At 59.2% G+C, this 13,423-nt stretch overlaps 1 protein-coding gene across 1 annotated transcript in view; it reads left to right on the forward strand.

Annotated features, from left to right (window-relative positions):
* The first annotated feature begins 600 nt into the window (after positions 1-600).
* Positions 601-13,423, forward strand: part of GFRA2 (GDNF family receptor alpha 2) — a 96,030-nt gene continuing 83,207 nt past the window's right edge. Inside the window, exons 1-3 of the mRNA XM_033859240.2 lie at positions 601-1,366; positions 6,455-6,769; positions 12,631-12,714. Of these exons, the coding sequence (XP_033715131.1) occupies positions 1,327-1,366; positions 6,455-6,769; positions 12,631-12,714 (439 nt within the window). The 5' untranslated portion in view covers positions 601-1,326. The remainder of the gene's footprint in view (positions 1,367-6,454; positions 6,770-12,630; positions 12,715-13,423) is intronic.

A 13,423-nucleotide genomic window follows, 5' to 3' on the forward strand; every position in this document is an offset into this window, starting at 1 on the left:
AGGACGCATCCGCCCGCGGATAGTGCAGCCCCCTGCCCAGACCCTAGCCACCAAGCAGGGTGTTTTTTCTAGCGCCCTTCCCCCACGGCCCCGGGATGGCTCGGGCGCCCGGCACTCCACGCCCTTGGGCCTCCGCTGAGCCTCCCCAGGCCTCAGTGAGCCGGTGGCCGGGGCGCGGGGGCGGGGGCAGTGGGGGAATTGGCGCGCGGCGGGGGAGGAGGAGGGTGCGGAGGCTTTGGTGGGTTTGGGCTGGAGCCCGAGCCTTTGCCGGGGGAGCCGGTCAGTTTCCGGCAAGGCTGCAGGTCAATCCGGGGAAGGGCGGGCGGCAGACCAGAGGGAGACAGCGGCGGAGCTCTCCTCTCGGCCCACGTTCCCCGGCGCCACCGCCACCGCCTTGTCGCCGCCGCCGCCGCTGCAGAGTGTCGCTGCTCCGCTGCGCGCCCGCGCCTCGCGCCGCCAGCGCCTGGGAGCCCGAGCGCCGAGCCCCGGGCGGAGGAGAGGGGCTTGGGTGCGACAGCCCCGGCGAAGGAGCCGAGAAGGGGGAAGGGGGCGGGCGCAGGGAGGAGCAGGGAGAGGGAGAAGGGGGAGGGAGAGGAGAGCGAGGGAGAGCCGGAGAGAGCGGGAGCAAAGAGCGAGAGCTGGGGAGAGGAGAGGGAGGGAGAGGAGAGAGAAAGACACACGCACGCAGAGACACACGGTCACTGGAATTATATTAGAAAAAAGTGACACGAGCAAAGGGTTAGCGGGAGAAGATTTTTTTAAATCTTTCCGTCGTCTTGTGAGAAAGAAGCGACTCCGGTCTCTGGTCCTCGAAGCTCCCGCTGGTTTGTTCCTAGGCGCTAACACCCGTCGGTGGATTTCTTTCTTATTTGCGCTTTATTCTGACCCCCACCCTCGCCGCTTCCTTCCAGCCCTACGCTCTCAGATCGCTTCTCCCCCACCTCCCCAGTCCCCTCCCGGGAAGCGCAGGGGAATCGGACCCGTGGGGACTCGCGCCTTCCCGGATGAGCTGAGGGGAGGGCAGACTTGAGGACCGGCTGTCGGCTTGGAAAGCAGACATACATCCGAATACGTGTATATTTGATTTTAGTGGGCAAGGGGGGCGTCGAGAGGCCGCCCACCGCCCTCCGTTCCACTACCTCCTCCAGCCAGAGGCGAGAATCGCAGGACTCAGGATCTTCATCGGGTGGACTAGCTGGGATCTCCGCATTGGATTTGGGGCCGATTATCACTGCTTGGCTATTATTATTATTATTATTGTTATTTTTTAATTCAAGGGAGAAAGACTAAAAACAAAACAAAACAAAACTGTGGGATTTATTTAACATGATCTTGGCAAACGCCTTCTGCCTGTTCTTCTTTTTAGGTGAGTATCTGCGGGTGGCGAGGGCAGCGTGTCCGCCGGAGCCTCGGGGGCTACGCGGGCAGTGCGTTAGAGCGCTGGAGAGCAGCCGGGAACGCGGGGGGCGAGCGGGGCGCTGGCGGGGGACGGACCGGCGGGGAGAGCGCGCGGCGGGGCGAGCCGGGCCCGGGCGTAGGGGAACCGAGCAGGGCCGGCGGCGAGGATGCGGGCGGAGGGACGGGAGCTGGCGGCGAGGATGCGGGCGGAGGGACGGGAGCCGCGGCTGGCTGGTTACGCGGGGGATTGGCAAGGAGACTTATAACACCCAGACGATCCCCGCGCACACGCACGCAGACACACACTCGCTCACTCACACGCAGTGATAGCGCTCATTTCCCTCAAAATAATGGGTTCAAATTGCGGCAACTTAAGGAAAAAAAATAAAATCCAACTCTTGATCTGGAAGAGAGAAGGGAGGGGAGAGGCTCAGTGTCGTGGAAAGGAAAATCATGCCAGTCCCACCTTTCCCGGCGGTTCCCTGAGTCGGTCGTGGTAGAGGACATGGGTTTCTCCAGGAGCTCCCGGTTGGACATCTGTGGGGGCAGCCCTGGCAGCCATCCCCCACCTGCCAATCAACCTCTGGAAAATGCACCCCGCTTCCCACTCTCCGAACCCCTTCCTAGCGGCTCCACTCCCTGGAACACTTTTCAAGTTTCTCCCCACCGTTTGCCCTCCCTCCCGCCCAGACCCGAGCCAGGTGGGTGGGCGGGAGTGGAGTGTTTCTAGCCGCTGTTCAGTGTGTTCCCTTGGCCACCTCTGGGGCAGGGGACCCCATAGCTGGTGGGAAGAGATGGGAGGGAGGCCAAAGTTTGCTTCCTTGGGTGAAGAAGGAGAGGGGTGAGGGGAGAATCCTGGACTGAACAAAGACCACTGCTCATTCTGTAAGCCCACTCCCCCAAGGGCAGCGAGCAGGGGCTGCCTGGTGCCCCTGAACCCCGGCAGTGTCTTTTGCACCCCGAATTACCAACCCCGCATCCCCTTTTTATGCTACACAAAATCTCAGCTGCTTGGGAAACGGGTATAGAGGGAGCATTCTTGGGGGTGGAGGTGAAGAAAAGTGGGTGTTTGCAAGGCTGTGTGCTAACCAGGAGTCCCAGGCAAGGCTGCTGCCCCAGTAGGTGCTCCAGAGAGGGAGCAGGCTAACGGTATGTGTGTGTGTGTGTGTGTGTGTGTGTGTGTGTGTGTGCGCGAACGCGCGCTCTGAAGGAGCACACATCTGCTTCATTGTGGGTACTGCTCCTGCCACCCTGGGCTGCTGTGTAGCCAGCGGTGAGCCAGGTTGCCCAGATGGGTCACGAGGGCACCCTTTCCCTCCTGGAGGAGGGGAGAGGGGAAGGCCTGGGGAGGTAGGTGCCGATCCCGGAAACACTTGCTGGGGGGTGTCTAAGAAGTATCCTGACTAGGACGGGGGCTTCCAGTCCCATCGATGTTGGTTGGGGCCTGGGCCCTTTGCCAGTTCCCTCCTCTTCCCCCTCCCACAGGCATGAGTTCCCCAGGGGGCCAGGCTGAGCTCTAGGGTGTGGCCTTCACGGTCCAGCCTCCCGAGCCAGAGGTGGCTTTTCTCCGGGCAGCTTTCTCGGGGTGGGAGGGGCTGAGGGAGGAGGCTGGGTCGGTGCTCCTGGCCTACTGTGCTCCTGCGGCCTTTCCCGGCAATCCTCTCTCTCTGAAGGGGCTGTTACGAAACCTGACCTTTTCTCCTACTGCTGGTTAAAAAACGCAGCTTTTTGGGGCCAAGAATGAGCAGGGCCAAGAAGAAAAGAAAATTGTATTTCAGGAAAAGCAGCCAGATTGCTTGCTCCTGAGCTGCGCACACCCTGGGCCGGCAGGTCTTCCAGGTCTCCGTCCCCCGGTGGAGGAGAGCAGTGCCGGCCCGGCAGTCACCTCTAGGCCCAGCCCCCCAGGCTGCAGGCAGGCTTGTCCCAGCTGAGGAGCCTGAGGAGAGACTGTTCTCCTGTGTATGTGTAGGGGGCCCGTTCAGAGATGTCCTCCCAGGTGTCTGTGACCCTAGCGTGTGGGGAGTTGAGAGCAGGAAAAGAGCAGGGTGCTGTGGGCATCCTCTTTGGTCACAGCCTTTCAGTTCCCTTCCCATGAGAAGCCCCTTTCCGAAGCTGGGGTGTGAGGTTAACTGAGTGACCACAGGGCATTGAAAGGCTCTGGGTTAGGCCAGTCGAGAACAAGGGATAGGTTGGTGCTAAGGACATTTCAGCACCAGGGCCCTTTCCTGGGAAGGAACCCATAGTTGGGAGTTCGTTGGAAATTCCACTTGGGGGAGAGACTTTTCTGGAGCTTCAGAGGTGGGGGGCATTTTCAGTGGGGGGGGGGTAGAGTGAAGCATGTTCCTAGGAGCAGGGGCCTTCGGTGCGCCCCTCCCAAGGCTCTAGTGAGGTCTGCGGCTGGAGAGGCCTTTCTGGCCCAGCCTGCCTGACCTCCAGTGTTGACAAGCTCAGGGAGAAAATGAGCTGGGGGTGGGGATCAGGGCTGGTCCGAGGGCCCACCTCTCCCTGGCATTCTAGCTCTTGTGGGGCATTTGATGCACGAGGGTGGCTGTAGTTCTGTGTGGCCTCTCAGTCCTTCTGTGTCTTTAGAAGCTCTTCTACATGTCTTTGCTTTCCTTGAGGGATCTGAGTTTTCTCCTGATCTAGAATTTGGAAACATCACCAGGATACCTTCCAACCTTTACTCTCCTAGAATTCTTGGCCAAAGGCACCGAGTTGCCATGACTTCTTTCTCTGGCTGGGTTGGTTCTGGGGGTCATGACTCCGACTAGAAGAGTCAGGGAGTTTGGTTGGAAGATGCACCGGCCCTCCTACAGAGCGTTTCCCTGCCTGGGAGCTGGCAGGATGAGGGAAGCCCAGGATTCTATAAGGATCGTCCCTTGGGGCTCTAGACCTCACCTGTAGAGCAGGGAGGAAGGCTCCTTATTGCCCCAGTTCCCTAGGCTAAGGTCCTGACCTTTAAGCCTGGGTAGGATGCCCCTTTCTCATTTTACCTCTGACAGTGCAGCCTCAGGTGACGCCAACGGGGGAGGGGAGATGCCTGCTGGGATGCTGGGGTGAGCGGAGTCAGTGGAAGGCCCAGGGCTGGGCCGGTCTTGAGGCTCCAGCAGGCTGGCTACCTGGCTGGCTAGGTGGGGCAGCAGGTACCAGTGAGGCTAGGTCAACACAGCTGCTCCTGGGTGGCCCAGATACAGCCGAGTCCTGCTCAGAGACCCAGGACTTTGCTGAAGCCGGGCAGTAAAGCTGCTTCCTGGGCTCGGGCGGAGGACACGTCTCCACCCACACCTGGGCAGATGCCCCACTGTCCATGACCACATTCCATGCTGGTTTCTTCAATGGTCTTGTCCCAGCCTGGCCACAGCCTTCAGCTCCTCCTGTCCTGAGGCAGAGGTGTGGTCAGGAGGAGAAGGGAAGTCTTTTGCTCTGGACCCTGAGGGCTTCTCCAACCCAGGCCCACCCCTTGCTCTCCTAGTGGGGTAGGCCTGGCCCTCCAGGAGCCCATTCCTTGATTCCTTTCCCCTCGGCACTCAGTCGGGAGTGACAGGCTCGCGGTGCAGCACTCTGCCTCTAGGTGTCGCTGTCTCCCTGTGGTAGCTGCCCCTCGAGCCGGGCCTCCTTGGGGAAAGGAGTGAGAAGTGGCGGTTCTGGGTAGAGATGGAGGGGATTCTGTGGGATTGGGGACAGGGGGTGGGGGTGGGGGACTTCTCCCTAGGATCTTTTTATGTTTTGGGGCAGGATGGAGTGGAGAAAACCCCCCCAGATCACTCCTTGGGTCTCGGAAAAGCCAGTGTTGGCTTTGGGCCATGGTATGGTTTTCTGTGGGGCAGGATCTGAGTGAGGGGCTTGGAGAGGACCCGGAGACCGGGAGGAGGTCTGTGTCCAGAGGAAGCCGTTCTGGGAGCTTGCTTTTGAAAGGACCAAGCGGCCCTTTCTTTCCCTGCCCTTCCCCTCCGAATCTCCTGACTTGACCTCTTCCCTTCCGAGGACCGTGGGTTTGGACACTTGAGGCCGTGGGTGAGGAGGGTGGGCTGATTCCTGCTTGTTCATCGTTGGGGAGGCGAGGGGCTGTGTGCGAGGCCATTCTGGAAAGAAGAAAAAAAAGGGGAGACAGAGGGGAGAGGGTTTCGGGGAGGGTGGGGAGGAGAGGAAAGAAAGAGAAAAAGAAATAGGGGAGAGAAAGGGAGAGAGACAGCCCGATGGAGAGAGGGAGAGAGGGAGGTGTGTGGGGGTGGGAGGTGTGGTGCGATGGAGTTGCTGGGTCTGCAGCATTTTCTTTGGCGGGGCCTGGGGTGGAACTTGTCCGTAGGGTACGTTTTCTGTCTCTGGCTGCACTGTGGGACAGGAGGGTGTGGAGGGCTGAGTCCCCCTGGAGGAGCGCCTCCTTCTGGGCTCAGACCATGGGGTCATGCTTGTCTCTCCCTGTCTCCTCGGGAAGTCTGGGGACTCAGAATGGGTAGACTGGGGGGTTAGAGGGGCATTTTCGGCCTGCGTGTGACCTTGAGTTGTCATCTCCCTTCTTTGGGCCTCAGTTTCCCCAGGGTAGAATGCAGGGGCTGACTCCGGCCTCTAAGAGGCTGTGGTGGATGGACCTCTGGCTGGACCTGAGGTTGCTGGGAGGAGGTCTGGGTGCTCTGAAAGTGAGATGCCCCCTCGGCCCACCCCAGGAGGCCCTGCAGCCGCCAGCTCTCTGCTGAGGCTGTGGCATCCTTCTCTGGCTTCCTGGCATCTTAGACTGTCTGTGGTCTTGCTGGGGCCTCTGGCTTTCCTGTGCTCCTGGGCCCAGGGCTACGGAGTGGAACCAGAAGAGAGTCTGGTAGGACCAGGGCAGAGGGCAGCTTTTCTCCTTTGGGTCTGAGGAGAGCTGGTGGACTCTTGGGACCCTTTAGCAGCCCTTCCTCCGACCTGCTGTCTGTTGGGGAAGGCAGCCTTGAGTCGGCCTTGCTGTGCCGAGTAGAATGGGTGTGACTTTCCCAGAAGGGCCCAAGCCCCCAGGCCTGCCTCTGGGGTCGGAGACTGCGGCCCTCATTCGTGCTTGTCTTCCCTCCCCACCACCCAGACGAGACCCTCCGCTCTTTGGCCAGCCCTTCCTCCCCGCAGGGCCCCGAGCTTCACGGCTGGCGCCCCCCAGTGGACTGTGTCCGGGCCAATGAGCTGTGCGCGGCCGAATCCAACTGCAGCTCCCGCTACCGCACGCTGCGCCAGTGCCTGGCCGGCCGGGACCGCAACACCATGCTGGCCAACAAGGAGTGCCAGGCGGCCCTGGAGGTGCTGCAGGAGAGCCCGCTGTACGACTGCCGCTGCAAGCGGGGCATGAAGAAGGAGCTGCAGTGCTTGCAGATCTACTGGAGCATCCACCTGGGGCTGACCGAGGGTAAGTCCGCCCGCCGCGATGGGAGGCGCGCTGGGGGTGGGGTGATGGGAGGGCCTCCTGGGGCCCAGGTTCAGCGGGAGGGCCTGGTAACGGGGCAGAGTGGCCACAGCGCTCTCTCTCTCTCCACCTTCCTGGGAACCTAGAACCCAGAGCAGGTAGCTGCCCAGCCTAGGAGGGCAGCTGTTGTTGGAGAGACAGACGAAGGAGGAGGTGGGGAGGAGAGACGGTGGGGTGGTGGGAGGGGAAGTGAACCGGGGCTGGTTGGACGGCTGTGTGCAGTGGTGACGAGAGAAGGTGAGGCAAGGGTACCCAGGTGGATGGACAAGTGGGGACAGAGGAGTGAGAAGGGGTAGGCGGCGTGAAGGGGAGCTGTGAGGTCTGCACGAGAGCAACCCAGCCCTTGCCGCTCCCTGCTGCCCCCCTCCTGCCTTCCTGCTCCCAGGAGGCCTGCCCTTCAGGTGGCTTCCTGACCCCGGGCCTGGCCTAGGCACCTTCAACAGAGCTCTGAGCGGCGTGAAGGCGGCAGGTCCCACAGCCCTAGGCAGGCCCGCCTCCAAGGCCCAAGGCAGAACCTGTAAGCCTTTCCCCGGACAGCCACCTTCCCCATTTCCTCCCCCTCCAGACTGGGGTGTGGAGGATTTGCTGGCCACCGGGGTCAGGCATTCACTTATTAATGCAGCAACTGTTTATTGAGAGTTTACCAGCTGCTAGGCATTGTGGCAACAGTTGAGAACAGCTGAGGCAGCCTCTGCCTTCGTGGAGCTCATGGTCGGGGGGGATGCAGAGAAGTTATTTGGTGACAGTTATCTGTTATTTGGTGATGTGAGTGGAAAGCACTGGGTGCTGCGGCATCACTGAGCAGGGGCATCAAACCCCTTCTTACAAAATCTAAAGTGCCTTCCTGGAAGAGGCAGCCTCCAGGCTGAGATTCAAGAACGAGCTGCAGTTACCTGGGGAAGGTGTATGGGGAGAGTATGGGAGGTGGAGGGAGAGCTTGGGCAAAGGCCTGCGGGTAACTCAGGTTAGCGGAACTCGCTTACAGACCTTCAGGTAACTCAGTGTGGTAGAGGCGGGTGCAAGTGGGGATGGGGGAGGAGAGATGGGAGGGGTACGGATCTGGTGGGCAGCACCCCTGGAAGGTTTTACACGATGGATATGTGCTTCAGGACAAAGTTCATGTGGTTCCAATGAAGAGAGTAGATGGGAGAGACTGTTCGGAGGCCACTGCTGGGATACAGGCCAGGAATGCTGGCGGCTGAATGAGGACAGTGGCAGGAAAGAAGGATCTAAGAGCTGTCCAGGAGGTAGAAGCAACAGGTCTTGGGGAAGGGTCAGAGGAGTCGGGGGGCTCCCAGTTTTCGGTCTTGGGCAGCTGGGTGCGTGATGGGGCTGGTCACGGTGAAGGTATTGAGTGGGGGGAGGGCTGGGAGATGTGAATTTGTTCTGGGGTGTGTGCCTCTCATTGGCCCCGCCCTACAGACAGCTGGGCACGCAGGGCTGGGGGTCACGTGAGGAAGAGCGACTGGACATAGGGATTTAGAAGTCGCCAGCAGACTGCAGGTGGTAACTGGGGCCGAGGGAGTGGGTGCAGTCACATTGGGAGGAGGTCAGGGACAGAGCCCCCAGGACCACTGCCATTTAAAGATGGGCTGCAAGGATGACTGAGGAGGCTCTGGGGGTGAGGTAAGAGGGACAGTAGGATACCTCGGGAGGGACTCACTCTCAGAGGAAGGAGGGTCACCAGCCTCTAAGACTTTAGGCCCAGCAGGAGAGGGGTTTTCGGAAAGGGTCCCTGATGCCCTTGGGGTGAGCGCCTTAGGTGGCTGCTGGGAGCAAAAGCCTGCTTAGGGGGTGCCTGGGAGCCGGGGAGAGGGGAATGATGACTGTGGCCAACTTCTTGAATTTTGGTGTGAAGATGGGAGAAGAACAAAGGATGACTTTTTTTTTTAAAGATGCGAGAGTCGAGCAGTTTAAATTCTAAAGTAGGATAGTAGTGCTGGAGAGGCTGAGGTGAAGAAGAGAGAGGGGTGCTCTGTGGATCTGTGCCCTTGGGGGCGGGGAGGCATCAGCCTAGGGGCAGCAGCGCCTCCAGCTGTTGGAGGGGGAGGAGGAAACTGGGCCCAGGGGTGGGGCCTGGATATCGAGAGGTTCCTGAGCAGTGGCCCCGAGGGTTCCAATGTGCCCTGAAAATAGGAATAAGCGGGCATGGAATTATTAATAGTGTTACCACCATTAGTAACAAAGTAATTCCTCATGAATCGGGTGGTCACTTCTTCCGTTGCTAGCAATGCTGGAGTCCTAGAACTAGAAGTTAGCAAAGAGAGGGAGCCGGCCACAGAGACGGGCACTCTGTTCTCCGTGAGACAAGGAGCCGTGTCCTCGCCCACCACACCAGCTGAATCTGTGCCCAGAACATTAAAGGCCCCGATTCAGCCTGCTGGGTTGTTTAGGTTTTTGCTTCCTTTCCGACAGCCTTCGGTTTCAGCCCGAGGGGGATTGGGCAGAAGGTGGGTGGGCTTCCTGTGGGTGCAGGATGGACAGGAAAGGGATGGAAGAGCTGCCGGTTAGAGAGTTGGGCGGGCCGCCTGAGAACCTTGCCATCGGACTGGCTCCGTGGGCACCGCATCAGGGCTCCGGGGACCTTGCTCGGAGCCGGGACGATGAGGCAGTTTGATGATAACAAGAAGCATAATGTGCATTTTATGCTGCCTCCTGCTGTGTCTTCAAGGCCCTTTCAACCCAGGAGGGCCTGACTGTAAGCTCTCCCCGTTCCAAGGCTTGAGATGGCTTGTTGGTTCATTTACTCAACAAGTATCTGTTAAGCATCTACTGTGTGCTTCAGAGGGTGAAAGCACTGGGGAAGCCGTGGTCCCTGTGCTGGTGTGTACTGGCTGGGGGACCCTTCCCCTGGTCCCACTCTAGAAAGGCAGACCCCTGCTTTTCTCCTTCCTCAGAGCCCTGGCCCCCACCCCTTGCAGATTGCACAGCCCCCTCCCCCTGGGTCTTGGGGCTAGAGGTGGTTTCCATCCAGGGCTGACCGGAGGAACCCAGAGGCTTTTTAACAGCAGGTGGTGTTCCTCTGAGGGACAGGATCTTCCTGAGAGGGGGCATTTCCCGGTGTGGGGTGAATGGTCTCCTGGGGAGGCTACAGGCACACCCTCCCTATTCCTTAAGACTCTTAGTAACTTGGCTTGGGCCGGGGTGGGGGGATTGCGGAGAGGAGAGACCCATGTGGGTTTGCACTTAGATTCTGCCTTCTCCTGCTGCGATTCCCCGGAGACTCGGCTCCACCTTCTGCCTCTACCTGAGGCTGAGCTCGCGGTGCAGACTGAGGCTCTCAGCGTGTGGGCAGAGCCGGCGGTGGCAGGATCGTGGCCTCTGCCAGGCTCTTAGACAGTCCCAACCGCAAAGGCCCTCGGGATCATTCTGGCGGGGAAGCTGAGAGGCAGGGAGGCGAGTCGGGGGCTTCCCAGGGCACACAGCAAGCAGCTGGTGGGACCAGGCCCCCGACTCCTTATCTGGACCCCTTTCCACTGCCCTGGGGGAGAGCTGTGGCCTTGGGCCCGTCTTCCCCTCTGCCATCACCACCCCCGTACCCACCAGTATTTACACGGTGGGGCTGTCACTGTTGGCTGCCCAGGGGACCAGGCTTCTTGCCTTCTCCAAATGCAATGCTGAAGTTCAGGGTCATCCTGGTCCTGCCAACGTGAAGCGCCGAGGCCTCTCCTACGTGTCCTCTCCCAGGTCGTGGCCCCGGAATCTGACATCCTGCATTTGGCTTCAGTCTGGCTGCCAGGCAGGTCTCGGGTTTCCTGCTGGTGAATTCCGCTGCAGGAGCAGGAGATGGAAGTTGAGTTAAATAGGACGGGCCCCTCCCACGTGGTCATGGAAGAGGCTCTTTTCCCCCAGAGATCCATCCCCTGTCGCCTCCTAGTCAATCGTACGAGCCATACTCAGGCACAGTCCTATGCCAGATGCTATAGGGACAGACAGACCCTGCTCTGGGGGAGCAGTCCAGCCCACAGAAGGTTGCTCTGTGAAAAGTTAAGCAACAGTAGTACTTGTTTAAGAACAATTTGGTTTCAATAACACTTTTTATTTTTGGAGACAGTATTCATAATGGTTAAGAACTTGGACTCTGGAGCCAACTTCCTGGGTTTGAAACCAGGCTCTGCCACTTACTAGCTGTGTGACCTCGAGCAAGTACCTCAGTGTCTCTGTGCCCCAGTTCCTTATCAGTAAAATAGGGAGAATAATAGTGCCTATCCCCTAGAGAAATTAAGAGGATTAAATGAGTTAGTACATCTGAAGCACTTCTAATAGTGCTGGCACGAAGGCAGCACAATACAACATCATCTTTATTGCAAAAGTGCTTCCTAAACGCTTGTGCTGTTTGGCTGCAGCAGAGAGCATGGCTGGTAACCCCACCACAGGGAGTTTCTCCAGTGCCGGTGGGTAGAGTGGAGGATGCTGAGATCATGCAGGCCTGCCAGGACCCTGCATGCCCCGGGGGTAGGTGGGATTGGAGACAGGCCTGAAGGAAAGGGTAACCTTTGGATTAGGTCCGTTGGCCGGTACCAGTGGGCACCCCCTGTGCGTAAGGTACCCTGTGTGCTGGGTGTGGCAGGGCCCAAGGTGCTCCTGTGAGGTACAGTGAAGGGCGGGGCTGCTTCTCCAGGGGGCGTGCTCTTCCTCCACGTCCTCTGGGGGGTCTGTACCCTTCTCTGGGGGGTCTGCCTGGTATAGCAGACAGGTGCCTGGTCCGTGGACCAGCGGAGGGCTGGTTAAGCCTTGAGGGCTAGCCTTTGGGTGACTTTGGGGGCCTGGCTGAACGAGCCCCTTGCAAGCAGATTCCAAGGCTCCTCTTCTGGGGGCCGGCTCCTTCCTGCAGGTGGCCCCCAGGGGTGCTGCCCCACGTGCTGCTCTTTAGGCGGGGGTACTTGCCCATGGCACTGGGCCCCGGGTGGATGGGAAATCAGTGTGTGAGGCTGTGGTCATCATCTGTCTCCCCCGCCCGCTCAACACACACACACACACACACACACACACACACACACACACACAGTCTGAGTGATTATCCATTGATTTCTCCTCGCCGTCATGTCTCAAGAGGATATTTCCTTTGCTGCCGAGGCATTGGCAGAGGAGGCTGGAGTCCCGCTGAGGTGGTGGTGGGTCTCCAGGGCAGCCTTGTGTCATTTATCTCCTGTCACTCGCTTGCTTGTCTGTTCCCCGAGCCTCTGGTGCACCCCGGAGCCTGGAGGAGAGGGCTGAGAAGCAGCAGGTGGAGGGGAAGACGGGTCGGGAGTCAGTCAAGACAGGAGCCGCAGTCAGGCCTCCACCCAGCAGACCTTCAGCCAGTCAGATTCTCCTGGTGGCATGGTGGGAAGCAAAGGGGAAATCCTGTCCCCTTAAGTCTGGGCAGAGCCAGCCTGGTGTGATGGGAGAGAATGCTGGTGTGAGGCTGGAGTCCAGCTCAAGCTCTGCCATGAGTAGCTGTGTGATCTCAGGCAGGTTGCTTCGCCTCTCTGGGCCACCTCAGAGCCCTCCCCTGTGAAATGAGGAAGTTGTACTCAATGACTGTGGAGGGTCCTTTGGCTTCAGATCCTGGGATTTGTACCTGGCCTTCCACAGGGTTCCAGCTCCCCTGTGCCTTCTTTCCAGAAGCATTCGGAAGTCCTTAGAAGAGGCCGGGACATGCAGAGAGGTCACGAGGGAGATGTATTAGGCAGTTCTGACCTGCTCTGGTTGGAGAGAAGTACCTTGCTCATGTGAAATGTGCAGCATTTCATTCCTAACCTGCCCTGTGCAGCACTTTGGGCAGGATGTGAGCCTGGGCCTGACACGGTTCTCTCTTCTAGGTGAGGAGTTTTATGAAGCCTCACCCTACGAGCCAGTGACCGCCCGCCTCTCGGACATCTTCAGGCTTGCTTCAATCTTCTCAGGTGAGTGGGCTCATGCTGGGGCCTCGCCAGACCTGCTCTGGTCCCCGTGGGTGGTGGATCAGGCCTCGGGGCTTGGCTCAGGTGTCGGCTTGCCAGCAGGTCCCTGAGCGCCTCTGAGCCTGGGGTCTTCATCTGTAAAGAGGGAACCGTAACACCCACCCACAAGGTTGTGTGTGGCATAAAGCATTTAGGGAATTGCCTAGAATGAGCTTGCCGTGCAGGAGATCTTGAATCTGAAACGTGGTATTGCTCTCCCATTTCGTCACCTGTCCTGCCTGGCTGGGTCCTTTCCAGCTGTTCTACTCTGGGCAAGTTACTCGACCTCTCTATGCCTCAGTTTCCTCTCTGGTGCAGAGGGGAGAGTACCTACCTCGTTGGATGGTCATGAGGTCAGAGTGAACCAATGGCTGTCCAGGGCTCAGCATGCTGCCGAGTGCGTGGGAGCCATTAGCCGTGGTTGTCGGCGTTCCTATCATCATCGTCCATTCTGCTCTGAAATTCTCCTCTCCCCTGGGGGCTCTGCTTCTTGAATCCCGTTGAGGAGAGCCTCTGCTCTCTGGCCGCTCCTGCCTTGGCCTGCCTGGGGAGTGAGAAGACCCATTTGAGCTCTAGCTTTGCTTGCTGTGGTCTGTGTATAGGAGCCCAGTGAGTTTTTTGGTTCTTTCTTCTTGGCCTTGTTCCCTCTGGCCTTTGGGTGACCCAGGTGACC

This window comes from Tursiops truncatus, chromosome 6 (genome assembly GCF_011762595.2).
Source record: "Tursiops truncatus isolate mTurTru1 chromosome 6, mTurTru1.mat.Y, whole genome shotgun sequence".
Classification (NCBI taxonomy): domain Eukaryota; kingdom Metazoa; phylum Chordata; class Mammalia; order Artiodactyla; family Delphinidae; genus Tursiops; species Tursiops truncatus.